General features: G+C 46.9%; 1 protein-coding gene across 10 annotated transcripts in view; it reads right to left on the minus strand.

The window, feature by feature from the left end:
* Positions 1-87: 87 nt before the first annotated feature.
* The window catches only part of Phf21a (PHD finger protein 21A), a 208,644-nt gene continuing 190,760 nt past the window's right edge, over positions 88-17,971 (minus strand). For 9 of the 10 annotated variants that reach the window (XM_042675995.1, XM_042675993.1, XM_042675991.1 and 6 more), the window contains 5 exons: positions 15,172-15,335; positions 8,828-8,983; positions 6,694-6,769; positions 6,207-6,310; positions 88-4,716 (listed from right to left, as the gene is read on the minus strand). In XM_042675995.1, coding sequence (XP_042531929.1) covers positions 4,459-4,716; positions 6,207-6,310; positions 6,694-6,769; positions 8,828-8,983; positions 15,172-15,335 — 758 coding nt within the window. In that variant the 3' untranslated portion in view covers positions 88-4,458. The remainder of the gene's footprint in view (positions 4,717-6,206; positions 6,311-6,693; positions 6,770-8,827; positions 8,984-15,171; positions 15,336-17,971) is intronic. The other variant, XM_042675998.1, reaches the window with a different exon arrangement.

The following is a 17,971-nucleotide window of genomic DNA, read 5'->3' on the forward strand; positions in this document are numbered from 1 at the left end:
GGCAGCCAGGGCCCCAGGGCCAAGGCTGGAACTTAGACTGTCTTGCCCATCCTCCCCAGCCCTCTACCCAACACCATGAGGCCGAGAGACTTTATTTGGCTTTATTTAGTAAAATGTTAAAATAAATAAATACAAATTGATCAGCTGCTCTGTATCCCCACCCCCACCCCCTTAAAACAAAAACCAAACAAAAACAAAAACTTTGAAGCACAAAACTCCAAATACAAGTTCTACCAAGACTGAAATCACAAAGGGCATGGACAAGAGACAGGACTGGGGTCTGGCTGCGTCTCTCCTCTGCTGGAGCCTGCTGACCTCGGTCTGCCCGTCCTGCCCTCCTGACTGCAGCTCATCCTGGGCTGAAAGCCGAGGATCTTGGAGAGAGGTGCAGGGGCCAGGGTGGCTGCTGCAGATAGAGGCCTGGAGAAAAGCTTGGGAAAGGGGTGCCAGGTGGGATGAGTGTGCACCTCCCTCTAGAGAGCGACTAAGAGTCTCACCCTGGCTGTCAGGAGGGGTGGCCCCAGCTTCCTTGCCTTCATTCCAGGGGGGGGGGGGAAGGCAAAAGTCTTTCCAGGGGCCACCCCAGCCTTTTTGGATAGGAACTGACTAGGGTGAGAATGGGGTTCTTGTTTCCTGCCAAGGGTGCCTGGCTGAGGGGTGGGGTGAGGCACAGACATTTTTACCCAGAGCCAAAGTTGTCCTGCCTCCATCTGAAGCCACCTGATCTAAGAACCTGGACCTGGAACACATCCCCTGGCTACCACCCCATCTTAATCCCCTAGAAGCTTCCTGCTCCTGGAGGGGGGAGGGGAGGGGAGAAATAAGTTTCCTAAATGTAACCCTTGAAGAAAGTAAGAAGGACCACACCCAAGCAAGGCCTGAAGGGAAAGACTGCTTCTGTGTGTGCGGCTGGAATGGTCCCAGGGGTGGAGAAGGAGCAGCTCGTGCAGAGATGGGCAAGCCAGAAGTAGTCATCCTGGGCAGCGCTGGGTGTGTGTGCACCCTTCTTGCTGCCCGCTGGGCTTCAGCCAATAAACAAGGAGACAGAGGCAGCCCTGCAGGGAAACTGGACACTGACGGTCCAGCTTGACAACCCTATTGCAAGAGCTAGAGGCAGGCCCCACACAGGTCAGGCCAGCCAGGGACTGTCCCGGGCCGGCAGGCTTGCCCTGAAGGGCCTAACTAGGAAGGAAGAAATGAGAAGTGGATGCTGTTCAGCCAGGTGAGACAGGACCCAGCAGGCTACAGCAAAGAAAACACACCTGCAGGCCAAGAATGCAAAAGGTGGGGGCTGACAGCCAGTGACCTCACTCCCCTCTAGGGATCAGTCCTGATCTGGGACTGATAAGGAAACTCCAAGTCCAGGCTCCTGTCTTAGAAGGGCTTCTAAGCCAGCTGTGGTCACCTAGGTGGCCATTAGAGCAGCTGAATCCTGGGCAGGAGAAGGAAAGGAATGGAGGCAGCTCAGGTGGGGTGGGGAGGGGTGTGTGCCAGGTACCTGCAAGTCTGGGTGGGCAATGAGGATCTCTTCTCAACAGGACAGTTTCTGCTGTGGAATTTGAGGCAGGAATGGAGGCCAGGACAGACTGCATTCTCTACTCCACCCCAGCTGACTCAGAGCAGCTCCTGCCTGACCTTTAGGAAGAACATACGTGACACTGTGCAAAGCAGCAGGCGGGAGAACTGATCAACTTCTTGTAGCTCTTCTGGGGCAAAGGCTTCTATGAATGATGGCTTCCCAACATCCTTCTAGCAAAGACAGGTATTGTGTGGCAAGCCCCAGCCTATAGGCCCAGACAAGTCCAACGGGAGAGCTGAAACGGCGTCCAGCCTGATGCGGGTCTCTGATCCTCTGCCAATCATTCCTCCAACGAGTCCAGGCATCTCCAAGCTTCCTGACTAGACACAGCGCCTTGGTTTCTCAACAAGAACAGGGGGCTCACTTCTAGTTTCCTGCTCACTTCTAGCCAACCTGCAGCCGGGACCTCATTCCAAGGCCGGTGCTCGCTGACATGCTGGGAAGATGGGTGAAACGGCTGGTATACTCTAAGCATCTCTTCTCTGTGGCACTTCCTATCAGGATCTATCCCTGCCCCTCTGAGCCTAACTGGGTAAAGGAGACAGATACTAAGGGGCCTTTCTTGATTCTGAGGAACCCTGGCCGATACAATGCTGGGGGAGGAGGGGCAGTGGGAGAGAAGGGGAGGCTCGGGAGAGATGCGGCTACCGGCCAGGGTGCAGAGCCCTGACCACTGCCATTTGGTCAGGGATGTGGAAGGGACCATGGTCTTCCACAAGAGCATGCATCTCGCCCATCCACTTCCTACACAGCACGACTGGAGCGATGAGAGATGATCAGACTCTAGTTTTCTAAGAAGGAAGGAAAGGCTGCAACAGGCCCAGCCAAGGCAAGCACAGGGATTCTAGCCCAGGGTCACACAGGAAGCGTGTGGGTGGGCGACGGAGCGGGTGAGTTCCCACTCTGATGCCTGGAGCCAGCAGGCAGAGAAAGTGGCTAGAGCTCTGGACCTCTCTCTTCAAAGGCAAGGCAGACCAGAAAGCCGTGCAGTCTCTCAGCGACACTGCATCCACAAGATAGCTCTCTCCTTTGTTCCCATGCCCTCCTCAAAGCCGGAGCGCCCACACGGACGGACGAGCCTGGAGCCTCACCGGCCGGCCCCTTAGAGGCGCCCCAGGAACTCATAATGCTGGTGGCTGAAAGTCCGAGAGCAGCACCAAAGGAAAAGGATCTTGTATAGGCACCAGCCTTTGCTCTAGCAACATCTGAGGAGACCACGGCAGGCCCTGACACCATGCACACTTCATCTGGCCTTCAAATGCAGGAGGTAAGATCCCTGTGCCAAGCAGACTGCTCAGTCTGTTCCGAGAAGGAGAGGCAGGGAGAGCCCCAGCCCCTGCTGAAGACCGGCCCACCGGTCGAGAGACACAAACACAGCAAAACGGTATCATGTTCAGCAGGTTCTGTGCTAAAAAATTATAACTACACAGCATTTTCTCCAGTTCTGACACCTTTTTAATAGAAATCACTGTTTTTAGGAAACAAATAGCACTTTCGTAATTTTTTTTTTTGTACAATGTTTCTTACCTTGATCTTAATTTAAGTAACACTAGGAAGACCTCAATATCTTTTATTTTCCTTTTTAATTAAAAAAAAAGTAGTTGTTGTTGTTTTTTTTTTCCCCAGATACAAAGTTTTTTTTTTTTTTTTTTTTTGCCCTTGCATAAAAAAACAGTGCCCGGACGAGGACACAGGACTCACAAAGACTCACTGGACCGCACTGACACTATGACTCCTATTCTACCATGCAAGGCCTCGACTACCCTTAATTGGACTGTCAGCCTGAAAAACAGCTTTTCTATTCCTTATTTTAGTTTTTGTTACCCAAAAAAGTAAAATAAACAACAAAATAAAACTTTGCTTAAAGAAAACAAGAACAAAAACAAAAAGTAAAAAAAAAAAAAAAAAAAAAAAGAGGAAAAGAAATGTCTCCATTCAATTCACACACACCTGGGTCGTGCTGCGTCACTCAGCATCTTCTCTTCTTATAAATATAGAAAAGGGATGGATGTTTTCAAGTAAAATCACTGATCCGCCTTTTTCCCTTCCTGGATCATCACATGCGCACACTCCTTCCCTGCCTTGGCCGCGCCAGCAGGGCCTGGCTTGCCTCCTTTTCTTCGAAGAGGGAGGAACAGCAATCACCGCAGATGAGCGATACACCAGGCAGGGTCCAGGGGCTGCCTGAGGCCTCCGCAGGGAAGTGGCACCCGAGGTGGGGGGCAGAGCTGGGAGAAGGAAGCTAGTGGCTGCTCTAGGTGTCCACCTCTCCTGGCCCTCGGCCCCCTCCGGATGAAATGAAATACTGCTATGTGATACACTCTCCCATCCCTGGCTCCCTCCCGGCCCGCCCCTTCCCTCCAGTGGGCACTGGGGTTGGTTAAATCTCGATTTCCTTTTTTGGTTTTATAGAAGTGAAAGTTTAGAGACAGGAAAGCCCACACACTCTTTGGACTTGTCTTCTCTTCCTAAACAAATAAGGATCTGAAACCTGCTCTCCTCCCTCGGCCCGTCCCTGCTCCCCACCCAACCAAACAAAAACAAACCCTTCGTGGCTGTGGAGGCTGCTGCAGGCACACACTGGTGTATAATAGAGAGAGTAAATATATTATTTCACTTGGCATGGTGCTGGCAAAGAACCTCCAGCTGGCACTATTTCATGTAACATGGTCCAATCTTTGCATGTACACACAGAATAAGAAGGATCAATTGGCAAACTCGGGTGCCACCTGGCACAAGCATCTTCTCTCTCTCTCTGGAACCAAAGAACCAAAAGAATTCTGTACTTTTCCAGAAGAAATCCAGCTTTGATTTTCTAGAGTCTTCAGCGTTTTGCTCTCCTCGCCGCCGGGATCCCGTGGCTTCTCTCCAGGGCTCTGTTATTTAGTCTCTTCCCCCTGGTTACAGTTTGCTGTGCAGCTCTGGGAGGAGGGGGAAGGGGTCGGCGTGGAGGAGGCGGCACTGGCAGGGGGAATGCAGTCCGGGCCATTGGAGATGGCCCCCAGGGTGGCCTCAGAGTCTACTGGTTTGGAGAGGTCGATGCCGTGGATGAGACGAATCAGCTGTTTTACCTTCTCCAGGGAACTACGCATCTCCTTCTGCCGGGCTAGGATGGTGTTCTTCATTTCCATGCATTTCTGTAGCAAATGAGAAGGCAGGGACTCTGGCTCTTACCAGCCCCAGAGGAGACAAGCCATGCCCTAAAAAGTCACTGTGGGCGGCCCCTAGAATCTGTCCTGTTCTGCCCAGAGCAGGTGGCTACTCCTTAAGGAAAGAGGCAAGGGAAGTGGGCGAATGGGCTCAAAGCCTATCCTACTGTACACTAGCACTTAAAAACAAATTTGCATCACCACCATTAATGCTACGGAATAAAACCATTAAACAACAACAAAAGGTTCCCACAGCCGGGTGCCGGTGGCTCAAATTTATAATCCTAGCTACTCAGGAGCCTGAGATCTGAGGATCACGGTTCAAAGCTAGCCCTGGCAGGAAAGTCCATGAGACTCTTATCTCCGATTAACCACCAGAAAACTGAAAGTGGTGCTGTAGCTCAAGTGATAGAGTGCTCGCCTTGAGCTGAAGAGCGCAGGGACAGGGCCCAGGCCCAGAGTTCAAGCCTCACGACTGACCTCACTGACTGCCTAGCTTGGGCAGGTGCTGGGATGGCTCCACCAGGCCACCAGTGGCCTTCAGGATAGACCGAGCTCTCTCCAGGGCAGAGCACAGGTCAGTAATACTTGGGCTCCACTTAAGGGTTTGCCAAAGATCACTTGCTCAGTGAGAGTTTAAGATGCAGGACCTGGGGGGCCAGTAATGTTCAGAAACCCCGAGGCAGCCCAAGGCCAAAGGACCGTGGCCAACAGAAGCTGTCTTGCTTGATCACTGACACGCCATCTTTACTCTTTCGCTCTTAGCCTCCCACAGCTCCTGGTTTCTGTTTTAGACAGAGAAGACGCGTTTAGCCCACCTGTCACAGCAGTGTTATGAGGGAAAGTAGCTGAGAAGACAGCTTCACTGCCCAGTCTATGTACCACCTGCTGTGTGTAAAAGTTACGACTGCCATACCCCCACAACGGTGACCAAATGAACAGAAAAGAAACCTGTCCCCCTGCTCCAAATACAACCATCCTTTCCGCATGGACAGGCAGGGCTGGGCAGCCCTACTGTTATTTCTAGAAACCCTTCTTCCTCACACTGGTCAGGAAAATAGGGACCTGCAATGAGCATGGTGTAGAAGAATGCAGCGAAGAAGGGAAAGACGTTCAAGCTCAGGTGATGAGAGTCCCACAAGGGGCCTGGCCTTGCCTGCCCAGCCTCAGATGAAGCTCCACCTTCATCTCCAACACCATCAGGAGTGGTCCTACCCTGCTGCAGTTGCTACTTCATCTCTTCAGCCTGGAGACTAGGAATCTGCTAGATTAAAGCCAGGAAGATGCACAGAACCTGGATAAGGGACCTGGCCACCGGACTTGAGAGCTGTCCTCTAACTGGAAGGGAACAGCACCTGCTCCAGTCAGTGAGGCTAATAAACACAGTGACCATAAATGGCCCTGGGTCCCCGTGTGTGCTGTTTGGGATGTGGAAGGGGCCTGGGGCCACCGCTATAGGCTGGAGGTGGGACACTTACACTTATAGAGTTGCTGAGCTGTTTCACCTTCTGCTCTAATTGTTCCCGTTCCTGTTTTAAATCTGAACTCCATTTAAGTAACTTCTGTTTCTCTTCTTCTTTTGCTAGGGAAAAGAAAAGAAAAAAAAGAACAATCCTTAACAACGAATTCTTTGAAAAGGCCACTGTGCTCCGAATGTTTGCCAAAGATATGTTTTCCAAACCACCCTGAATCATGACGCCATGGCACAGAACCTGTACCCCCAACACTGCCTTGTTCTATGCCTACGTGCACAGAGACTCACTATGGCTTGGGCCCATGATCACATACATTCAGCACCACACTTCCCAGTTTTCTTTCCAAAGAAGGTGGTACATAAACTGACCATTCAATGGAAGCCTTTCATTTTTAGCCTTAATTTCCTCTTGGAGGGAGAAATACTGCTTTCCAATTATTTTCTTTAAGAAGGTGGGCCTTACTAAAAAATGGATGTGGGTAATCCTTTACCTGCTTTGTAGGCAATATAGGAATGGACGATTGCTAAAGTTCCAGGCCATGGGATTGCTTCTTCCTTCTTCAGCATCTGAAAAGAATTTTAGGACTTTAACTTGAGAAGGAGGTTCTGACACACATCCTCCAGGTAACAGCAAGCACCAATGACAAAATCCAGGAAAGGTTTCTGGGAGGCAGTATGGCAAGACCCTGTGCTACAGCTTCTGGACCATAAGGATAGGTGTGGACAGTGAAGTTCAGAGGCAGAAAGAGCCAAGGCTGGGCTGGTGAGCTGGGTGAGTATTCCTGCTTTCTCATAGAAGGCGGATGCCCAACCACCCTCAGCCCGAGAGCTACCTGCTAGCACAATGGCTGCCTGTAGGCAGTTTTGTCCATGACCTGACAAGGCTGCCCATCTCATTGTAGCCCTATGCTACCTTCTTCACCAAGGAATTCCAGCATTAGTTCCAAATCCCAAAGTATAATCTCAGTCCTGTGTAGAAGTTTTTTGGAGGATCCCAAAGCAGCACAATCAGGAAGAGAGTAGAAGGAGGGCATCTTTCTACACAGGAGACAGTAGGAATGAAGACGACCAAGGCTCAAAATGAGACCCAGCCTGGTCTATGTGCACACCTGTAATTCCAGTGCTCAGGAGGCTGAGGCAGGAGGATTTTGAGTTTGAGGTCAGCCTAGGTACACCAAAAAACCTTTATGTCGAAAAGCCAATGGCTAGGGATATAGCTCAAAGGTAGAGTGCTCCTCTAGCATATGCAAAGCCCTGTGTTTGGTCCCCAGCACTGCAAGAATAAATAAAGGAGGAAACTAGAATTCTTCCAAATCAGGGATTTTTTTTTTCTTTAATGGAGCTGAGCTGATCCCACTGTTAGCCAGGCTACAGGGCTTATTGAATGTACTTCCTCATCTTCTTCCTAAAGACTCGAGGGGGGTGGGGGCGGGGTGGGAGATGGGAAGGGATGGGAAGGGGAAACAAAGGAGGATGTAACAATGCTTGATAAGAAATGTACTCATTATCTTGCCCCTGTAATTGTAACCCCTCTATATGGTATTTTCACAATTAAAAAAAAAAAAAAAGACTCAGGGGCTGGGAAGATGGCTCAGTGGTAGAATGCTTGCCTTGAATGCAGGAGGCCCTGGCTTCAATTCCTCAGGACCACATAAACAGAAAAATAAAAATTAAAGTTAAAAAAAAAAGCCAGACGCTGGTGGCATACCTATAATCCTAGCTACTCAGGCGGCTGAGATCTGAGGATCTCGGTTCAAAGCCAGCCCGGGCAGGAAAGTCCATGAGACTCTTATCTCCAATAAACCACTAGAAAACCAGAGGTGGCGCTGTGGCTCAAGCGGTAGAGCGCTTGCCTTGCGCTGAAGAGCTGAGGGACAGCGCCCAAGCCCAGAGTTCAAGCCCCACAACCGACCAAAAAAAAAAAAAAAAAGACTCGAGACAGCTTATAATCAAACCTTTTATGAAGATGTAAAGATGTATGAATATCTAAGGAAATGAGACCATGAACCAAACAGAGAAGAGGGAAGAAGTTAAGACAATTACTAATACCCATGGCCTTTAAAGTCTGTGAAATACAGACTCAGCATTTTACTGTTAGTTTTCTGAGTCTGATGACAATAGAGTTTAAAATGGTAGTTATTTGAATTAATTAGCTGGATACATTCTTTTAAGGATTTTATTTCCACAGAATAGTTTCAAAATCATATCCTGAACTCGGTGTAATGCTTCATGCCTGTAATCTCCTCAAGGAGATTGAGGCAGGATGATTCCAAGTTCAAGGCCAGCCTGGGCCGAATAATGAGCTCTAGGTTAATCTGGCAATGTAATAAGTTCCTGTCTCAAAAACCCAAAATCAAAATAAAAGAACACTCAGATAATGCGTTTGATCCTTCTTATAGAATGAGGCAGAATGAACTTGTGGGTCTGGACTTTTAGGAAGAGGGTCAGTTGTATGAGATATAGGGAAGTAGTCTGGATATCGCCACCTGGGTCAGTAGGATGGGGAGCTTGTGCGGGAATGAAGGCTGCATGCCTTCAGGCCATGCTGTGGACAGGATCCCAGAACTAGACATGGGGGAGGGAATTTCTATGGACTCCCCTCCCCATCTGGCTCAGCCACAGTACCTGGTCCTGACATCTGGGACAGATCCACATGCCCTTGGGAATTGTTTTGAGAGGTGGGTCTAAGCAGTCCAGATGATACACACGGGAACACGTGTCACACATCAACAACTGGCCGCTTTTTCTGCAAACGCTGCAAAAATCCTCATGGATATCACCCTATGAAATTGAGATGAAAGGTAAGAGAAAGGATAAAGGTAAAATGTGTAGTGTTAACATGCTTTCGGGGAAGCACAGTGACTTGGTCTTTCAACACATTAAGTGTTTAAGCAATGCAGGAACTGCCAATGGCACAAGTCCGGCCCTGCTCCATACAGCTGAGGATCCCCCGGGGGGCGCTTTAAATTCTTTAAAACTCTGCAGTTGCCCAGTTTAGCTGTGTATGTGATAGTTTTGGTAAGAGTCCAACCAACAGACAGAACTTTTACACGCAAGAAAATCCATTCATTAGAGCATCTCAACATTTGTGATTACAAACACTCCTCATGTAGCCACTATTTGTTGAGGGAAGGGGACCCTGGGTAGAGAAAGACAGATAAGAAAAGATTTACTAAATTCCTTGCTCATTCAGGGGGAAATAAAGCCAAATGGGAAAAGACTGAGTCAGGAGCAAATCTGATTCGCACAAGCTTTCTAACATGAAGGATTTAAGAAGCCAAAGCAACAGTTGACAATGTCCTCTTAAAACTAGCATTTGGCATTTTCTGTTCAATGGACCATTCCATTCGGGAAGGCTTTATTCCTCCCTATAAAATATTCCACCAGATGGAAGATGACAAGCCGCCCTGGGACACTCTGCCACCCCCTTTGTGACAGTTTTAGCACTCAGGTAAGACTGCCGGAGAAGCAAGCAGATCGTTTTAAAATTTGGAGAGGAGAACACAGGGGAAAAAAGTTCTTAAAGAGGTACCAGGCCAGATGCCAGGACATCGGGAGGGGAAGACGGAAGGGACAAGCCAGGCGTTGCTTTAGGTTTCCTAGGTTTTCTGCTGGAAGGCCTGACCAAGGACTTCTGTACAGAAGTAGTGAAAGAAGGCATCTCTCCACCACCACATATGCAAGAACATATCCTCTGCACATGTAATCTCTCTCTGATGGAAAGAATATATGCTCTAATTCACTACGCTATCTGGCAGCTAAGAAAAAAAAGGTTCTAAGGTCCATCATAGTTTGGACAGATTTTAATCTTTTTTTTTTTAAATAAGAAACTGCTACCTCTGGGCAGTAAAAAAGATGCTTGGTACATGTGAAAATCTATTAGGCAAGAGTGTAATGGTTCAAGTCCCTGAAAGGGGTCTCACCTCTGGATCAACAGGGATTTCCTCTATTCTAAAATTAGGTTGAGAGGAGTTTTTCTCCTCTGGAGGACTAGAACCTAAGCCCCAAGTTTATACATGATGCAAGGCTTTAAGGCTCTGAGAAGTGAAGTGAGGGAGGTGCGTGTGTCCCATGCTGAGCACTGCTTGGGGTGGGGCGTTCATGTGCTTTTGCCCTTGATGAGAAGAACAGCAAGAAGAAGAGGCAGAGAGCAGAGAAGAGTTTCTATAGGACATTTGAAAGTTCCTTGTCCTGTTTACATAAACACAGCTCCTGTCAGGATTCTTTTTTGTTGTTGTTGGTGGTCATGGGGTTTGAACTCTGGGCCTGAATGCCGTCCCACAGCTCTTCAGCTCAAGGAGAGCACTCTACCACTTAAGCCACAGTGCCACTTCTGGTTTTCTGGTGGTTATCTGGAGATAGGAGTCTCAAGGACTTTCCTGTCTGGGCTGGCTTTGAACCGTGATCCTCAGATCTCAGCCTCCTGAGCCACCGGCACCTGGCTTTACTGTAATTTTTAAAACTTTTTTCCCCCCCGGTCCTGGGGCTTGGGCCTGGACTCTGTCCTTGTGCTTCTTTTGTTCAAGGATAGGGCTCTATCTCTTGAGCCAGAGCACCACTTCTGGCTTTTTTCTGAGTAGTTTATTGGAGATAACACTCTCACAGACTTTTCTGCCCAGGCTGGCTTTGAACTGCAATCCTCAAATCTCAGCCTCCTGAGTAGCTAGGATTACAAGTGTGAGCCATCAGCTAACCTCTGAAACAACTACAGAATCATAGAAAGTTGCAGAAATAGTATACTATTAACAATTTAAAACCAAAGAATACATCAATTCATATTCCATTAGCTGTTAAAACATACATAATGTACTATCTGGAAAACTCCACTAGCCTATACTGAGAGATTCAGCTTGGAAATGGCAAATGACATTTTGAAACAATAATAAAGACAATAATTTTGATTTTATAGCCCCCTGAAAGATTCTCAGGGACCACATTTTAAGAACTGATGCCCAATCAAAATGAATATAAAATGCCAAACCATTTCATCCCTATACAGTACATTCTAAAGAGAGTGAAGGAAGTCTTGTGAAGGCTCTATCCAGGTCAAAAGGCTAAGCTTTGATGACAGATCAAATTATTATCATAATGAAATGGTAAGCTAGAGGCTGGGCCCAAGGTTCCTTGCTAGGAAGTGAGGATGTACTTTCAGGACCCATGCTGGCTCTGTCAACGGCAACTTCATTGCGTGCTAAAAATTTTTATAATTATGTCAACAGAGCTTCCCTTCTCATAAAAATGATGAGAGCAGCAACAAGGTACATCCTGAGGATTTGTGTCTGGCTAGGTCTTGTATTACCAAGTCCTGAGAGATGGTTATTGATCCCCAGGAAATGCTTGGCTTTCCACTGTTATTGTTTAATTAATGTTGTTGAGGCTTATGCTACCCGGCAGCAAACATACAGAACTCTTGTGTTTTGATTTTAATCACTGCGGCTGTTAGGATACTGCAGAAGTAGAAGTCAATTATCTTAAAAAAAAATAATCTATTCAACTGGGCTTAACTTAGGAAGTTCTGAACCTGTTTCCAAAAGGTTTGTATTTTAAGATGAAACCTGGCAGAAACTTTTATTTTGTGATTTGGTCTGAGTGGATCCTTTTTAGGTCTAATTTCTAAAGAAAAGCTCAGATCCTCTCCAGCAGAAAACACACACTAAAGCGACAGAGTTTAAGAGAGACTCGAAGGCAGAATTACATAGTCACCTGTCTGACCCAACCTAGCCCTTGTACATGACTCATGGAGAGCTCTACAAAGATGCCAATGAGCTGGAGACCAGTCTAAGCAATACTCAGACTGGGGAAAGATGACACAGTTAAGGGTCGGAAAACAAGGTTTTTGAAAAGGACTTCTGGTACTCATTAACTGGGTGTTCAGAAAACCTGTATCACAAACATGACTAATGGCGAGACAGGAAAGTTGGATGGAATGCTCAACCTTTAGAGCCAGGATGAGTTGGTGGCTACCATCTATGTACAAAGAAGAGAACCTCCTATGACCAAGTCTCCAAAGGTAACACTTTCTTTGCTGCCTCTGGAATGTTAACTCAGAACATTCACATGATGGTGCTCTCTTAGAGAACTACTAGCAATGAAAACTTTCAAATTCGAGGAGGCTTTTCCCTGAAGGTTAACAACAGCCTTTGTAATTCACAGAAGAACTGGGACATGTGCCAAATGAAATCCTTTGTTTCTCTTCTCAGACTTGTTCCTCTCATAAGTGGCAACTCTGTGTGTGTGTGTGTGTGTGTGTGTGTGTGTGTGCGCGCGCGCGCGCGCGCGTGTGCTGGGGCTGGAGGTTTGAACTCAGAGCCTGGGCACTATCCCTTAGCTTTTTTGCTCAAGGCTAGTGCTCTACCACTTGAGCCACAGCTCTAATTCTAGCTTTTTGGTGGCTAATTGGTGATGAGAGTCTCATAGACTTTCCTGCCTGGGCTGGCTTTGAACTGTGACCCTCAGATCTCAGCCTCCTGAGTAGGATTACAGGTATGGGTCACTGGTATTTGGCTAGTAAGTGGTTTTAGTACTTTTAGTAGTTTAGGCCATAAACTTTGGATTTATTCAGGACTGTTTATCTCACGCCCCATATTAAGATCTGCTGGCCTTCCAGTTATATGTGGACCTGATTGCTTTTCTCCATCTCAACCTCATTAGGTATGGACACTTGCAGTAGCCTACTAACTGGCCTCTCTGTTCCCATTCCCCCATCCTTGTAGGCCTTCTGCCCACATTTCAGACACAGTGCTCCTTTCAAAATCAAGTTTGGTTCCACAAACACCTTAAAATTGTCATGTAGACAAGAATCATCAAAGGAGGGAAAATCACATCAAAGTCTGGAGTGAAACTAGTGTTTAACTCTCTATCCAGACTCAAAGCTGTTCCATCCATAGGGAACTTAGACCTTTAAGGGTGAAAACAACTTGATGGCAATGATCTCAAGGGAGAAAGTTAGTATCACCAACAACAGAAGACTGACAGTGTGTGCCTCCTGTCGGGATGTGCTGAGAAGGCCCATCATCACTGTGCAGTGCTCCCAAAAACATGTGCTTGAGACTGTTCTCTGTGGAGAGTCATAGTCCACATGGAGAAGCACTCTACAGAGCAACTAGCCAATCTTGAAAAGTGCCAATGTGGTGAAAGACAAGAAGACTGTTTCAGAATCTAGGAGTCTAATAGATAATACTATTACAGTGAGTGGACTGCATCTGCAGCAGGAAAACACATGGCACGGAGGCAATGGTAGACAAATGGAGAATCTAAATCTGTATTGGATATAATATTCTAAGATCCTGTCAATGTTAAATACCCTCTATTTGATAAATACATAGTGGCAAAATAACAGAATATTTTTATTCTTACATTCTCACAAATGTTTTGGGGTAAAGATTCATAAAGTGTACAACTTCTTTACTAGCCCATCACAAAAAGTAAGTGTGTGTGTGTGTGTGTGTGTGTAGGTGAGAAGTAAATATGGCAAAGCTAGGTAAAGGGTATATATTTGTTCATTATACACCATTATTACTATTTTTCTGTAGATTAAAAAAATCAAAATAAAATACATTTTTTTGGTGGGGGAGGGCGTAAATGAAACTTTAGGTTATACCTTTACTAAACCCTTTGGTGGTCTCCCATTTTGTTTGGAATAAAAGCTACAAGCCCTGTATAAGCAGCCCTAGCACCTCTGAAATCTTACCTCCCACTGCTCTGGTCCACTTGCTTTGCTACTATCCTGGCCTTTGTGCTATTCTTTCACCATTCCACACCCACACCCACATTGGGGTTTCTGCACCGCTGTTCCTTCCTTCAAAGACAGCAAGCTCCTGTCCTTTGATATGTATTTGTCAGTACTGGGGCTTGAACTCAGGACTTCATGCTCTCACTCAGCTTTTTTTGCTCAAGGCTGGCATCTACCACTTGAGCCACAGGTCCACTTCTGGCTTTTTGGTGGCTAATTGGAGATAAGAATCTTAGGGGCGGGGCTGGGAAGGTGGCTCAGTGGTAGAGTGCTTGCCTTGCATGCATGAGGCCCTGGGTTCGATTCCTCAGCACCACATACACAGAAAAAGCTGGAAGTGGGTGCTATGGCTCAAGTGGTAGAGTGCTAGCCTTGAGCTGAAAAGCTCAGAACAGTGCCCAGGCCGAGAGTTCAAGCTCCTCGACCAGCAAAAAAAAAAAAAAAAAGAATCTTAGGGGCTTTTCTGCCTGGGTTGGCTTTAAACAGTGATCCTCAGATCTCAGCCTCTAAGCAACCTCATATTTTTATGCCTTATCTGTTCCAATTGTTTTCACAGTGAACAAGCAATATAATCACTGCTTGGCAGATTACATATCCACAGAATATGAGGTTCTTGAAGGCTAGGGATTGGTTTTGCTCCTTCCTGCGTCTCTAGTCTCAATAACCATTCTGGCAGAATAGCACTCAATAAATATCTGCTGAGTGAACTGAATGCCTTGTAAATGCTCATTTAACAGATCAGAGAATGAGTTCACATGCTTACACGTTCTGGGTAGAGAACTAGTAAGCATCTGACACTTTTAGGAAGCTGTTTTTGATTAACTCTGCTAAATAAAGTTGCTCTACAGAACATTTTGCAGTTCTGGGATTGTACGTAAAGCAACAAACAAGGGCTGCTAGGGGAACATGCTATGTTCATGTCCCCGACCTCAACACACTGATTAGAGACACCTCTCAATCTCGTGAGGTGCTTTCCCACTCTGTCTCTTCTCAGAACTCATCTACAGCAAATCAGACTCAGGCACGGACAACCCTGGGCTCTGGGAGTTACAGTGACATGACTCTTCCGGACATGGCAGTCCTTCTCCCAGGAGAAGGCTCTGTGGTGTGGCATGTGGGGCTAGCTGCTGTTCTAGTTCTAGTCAAGAAGGTGCAGGCTGGCAGGGAGACAACATAGGACAACGGTTTTCCCAATGCGAGCTCTCAGAAAAGAGAGCGGCTTCCCCCAGTTACTTACGTCTGTGGAGGTGGGGCTGGGCAGGGACACAGGCTGCACAGGTGCAGGGAAAGTGAATGTGGCCTCTGTCTTTTCATTTTCAGGGGAGTCGGGATGACTGGATGGGGGGGATGTTGGGGTAAGGGCTCCAAACCCCAGCACTGCATTGTATTTTGGAGGACGACCTATATACCAAGAAAAGGGAACAAAAGGGAAAAAAGGGGAGGGAAAGAAAAGGGGAAAACGATCTTACATACCTTTGGCCAGTGTTCCTCATTGGCTAGCATGGAAAAGGAAGTGAGGTAGCAGACAGAAAGTTAATACACAGTCCCAAAGGGAGGAACAGAGCAAAGATTTAAATGTCATTAGAAACAACTACACGAGTCCCAAAAGAAGGAGGAGAAGAGAGCCTCAGAGAGGGACAGAACATGCAGGCTGATGTACAAGGACCTCACTATGGGCAGACTGTGCTACTGTTCCTGGACTATTATGACTTGAGGTTTCTAGTGGAAGAATCAAGATGTCAAAGCCCAAATGGGAGCCAAAACCAGACATAATTTATTTTGTCCATGCCTTTTGTTTATTGTTTACTCTGCAATAATCATTCCTACAATAATATTGAGAATCTCAGTTTTCTACAAATGAGTACATTGAGCATTTCTGTTTTTCTATTTCTCTCCTGTCTGCATTCTGGTCCTTCTAACTGCTGGTTAGTGTAGAAGAAGGCAAAGTGAGGAGGCAAAACTCAAGTTAGTTATTCTCATCCCTTGTTATTACAGGCATTGAGAGAGAGGCTCTGCAGTACTAGAATGTAAGACTAATGGGGGGGGGGGGGGTTCCGGGCTAAACAATGAATTTAAGCATTTCTAGCTTCGATACTATTTCCAATGGTTTGAGAGCTATCTCTCTGCTCTGAGACATGAACATCCTAGTAAACAACATGATTGAGAACTGGGCTGTCCTAAAGTCTCAGCAAAGGCCCTGTCATGAGCCTTCTTGACTGAGAGGCCTGACTGAGACAAAACACTTTCAATCAAACCTCATCTACAAGCAATCTATAAATGAGCCCCAGAAGTCCAGAAAATCTAGGGAAGCCACTTTTACCACACATCTTAGACAGGGTCCTGGCCTTTTTTTTTTTTTTGTCAGGCTTGAACTCGGCCTGGGTGCTGTACCTGAGCTCTTCAGATCAAGGCTAGCACCCTACCACTTTAGCCACTACACCACTTCCGGCTTTCTGGTAGTTAATTGGAAATAAGAGTCTCATAGACTTTCCTGCCTGGTGGGCTTTGAACCATGATCCTCAGATCTCAGCCTCCCTGAGTAGCTAGGATTACCAGCATGAGCCATCGGTGCCAAGCTGGGGTTCTGGTCTTCTAAGAGTCAGGGTCACAGTTTCTAAATTGTGAGTGATTGTAAGTACAAGCCCAGTGCACAAGGGTGAGGGGCGAGCAGAGAGATCGCAAGCTGCCTACAAGCCTTGGTGAATGGTGTATGGGAATCATGACTTTGTCAATGGTTATAGGCAATATTAGGATCATGCGCATGAGTCATGATTTTGTCAGGACAGGAATATTGCCTGTGTTAAACTGGCACTGTCTGTAGTACAAAGGTAGGTCTTATTGGTTTGTCTTTTTTTTTTTTTATTGGTTGTGGGGCTTGAACTCTGGGCCTGGACACTGTCCCTCAGCTCTTCAGCTCAAGGCTAGTGCTCTACCACTTGAGCCACATGCCACTTCCGGTTTTCTGAGTGGTTTATTGGAGATGAGTCTCATGGACTTCCCTGCCCAGGCTGACTTTGAAACGCAATGTTCAGATCAGCCTCCTGGGTAGCTAGGATTACAGGCGTGAGCTACTGGCGCCTGGCAGGTTTGTCTTTTGTAGGGAGTTCAGTGCTGGGGTGGGGTGGGGTGGGATAAAGCCCAGTGCTCTTCATTTAGCTAAAGGAGGTATATCCTAGGCATCGTAGATGCAAGCTTTTAGCTTCGACCTTGGTGAGAGATACCAAGGTCTTTCTGGCTCATATAACCATGTCTGAGCAGATACTGCCCACTAGAAGGCCAATTATTTGTGGCCTCTGGCCAAGGGCTTCCTATCTGAGAACTGCCCCAGCGGCCTCTAAAAAACATCTGAGCTCAAAACAACAAAAATAATTTATAGCACTGTTTATTGTGGTCCAGGAATCAAAGTAAAGCAGTAACTTAGAGTTTACTGTCTAAATTGTTTTGGCTACTTGAAGGCTAGAACGGATGAAACATTAGAATGGGTCACTAAGATGGCTAGGTTATCTCTTTTGGGAGGGGCAGGGGCAGTCATAGTCCTGTCTAAAGCAGACAGAATTGTCAGGGTGACCTCCTACACTTCTAATAGCGCTGGGATTGGATGTGCATACACACATTAGGCCACTTACTCAGCAACCTTTCTAGCCTGGACCTATAATTCAGGCACACATTATCACATGGAAAAACAGACCTTGGGATGTGTTTTTGACATCAAGGAACCATTTCAATACCTTGTTTATGAGCTCAAATCCCATTAAGACCAACTTAGACTTGCACAGTGAGAGATACTACCCCAGTTTTTTTCTGCCCTAAGATTAAGGTGGAATGCCCAGGAAGGTCTGGAAGATGGGAGCAGAGCTCTTCAGCAGTAGGAGTTCCTGCTTTGGGGAGCCGTTTTGACTGAGCCCTATTCTGCCTTAGCTGGTATTGTGCTCTTATCATAGATCTTAAGTTCTCTTCTTCCTGGAAAATGTGCAGCTCACAGAAACCTGGTCATGTTTTAGCCTCACTGGCTGAGACACTATGAGGAACACCTTGGC

The sequence above is a fragment of the Dipodomys spectabilis genome, unplaced genomic scaffold (genome assembly GCF_019054845.1).
Source record: "Dipodomys spectabilis isolate Male_0828 unplaced genomic scaffold, ASM1905484v1 ptg000030l, whole genome shotgun sequence".
NCBI lineage: Eukaryota > Metazoa > Chordata > Mammalia > Rodentia > Heteromyidae > Dipodomys > Dipodomys spectabilis.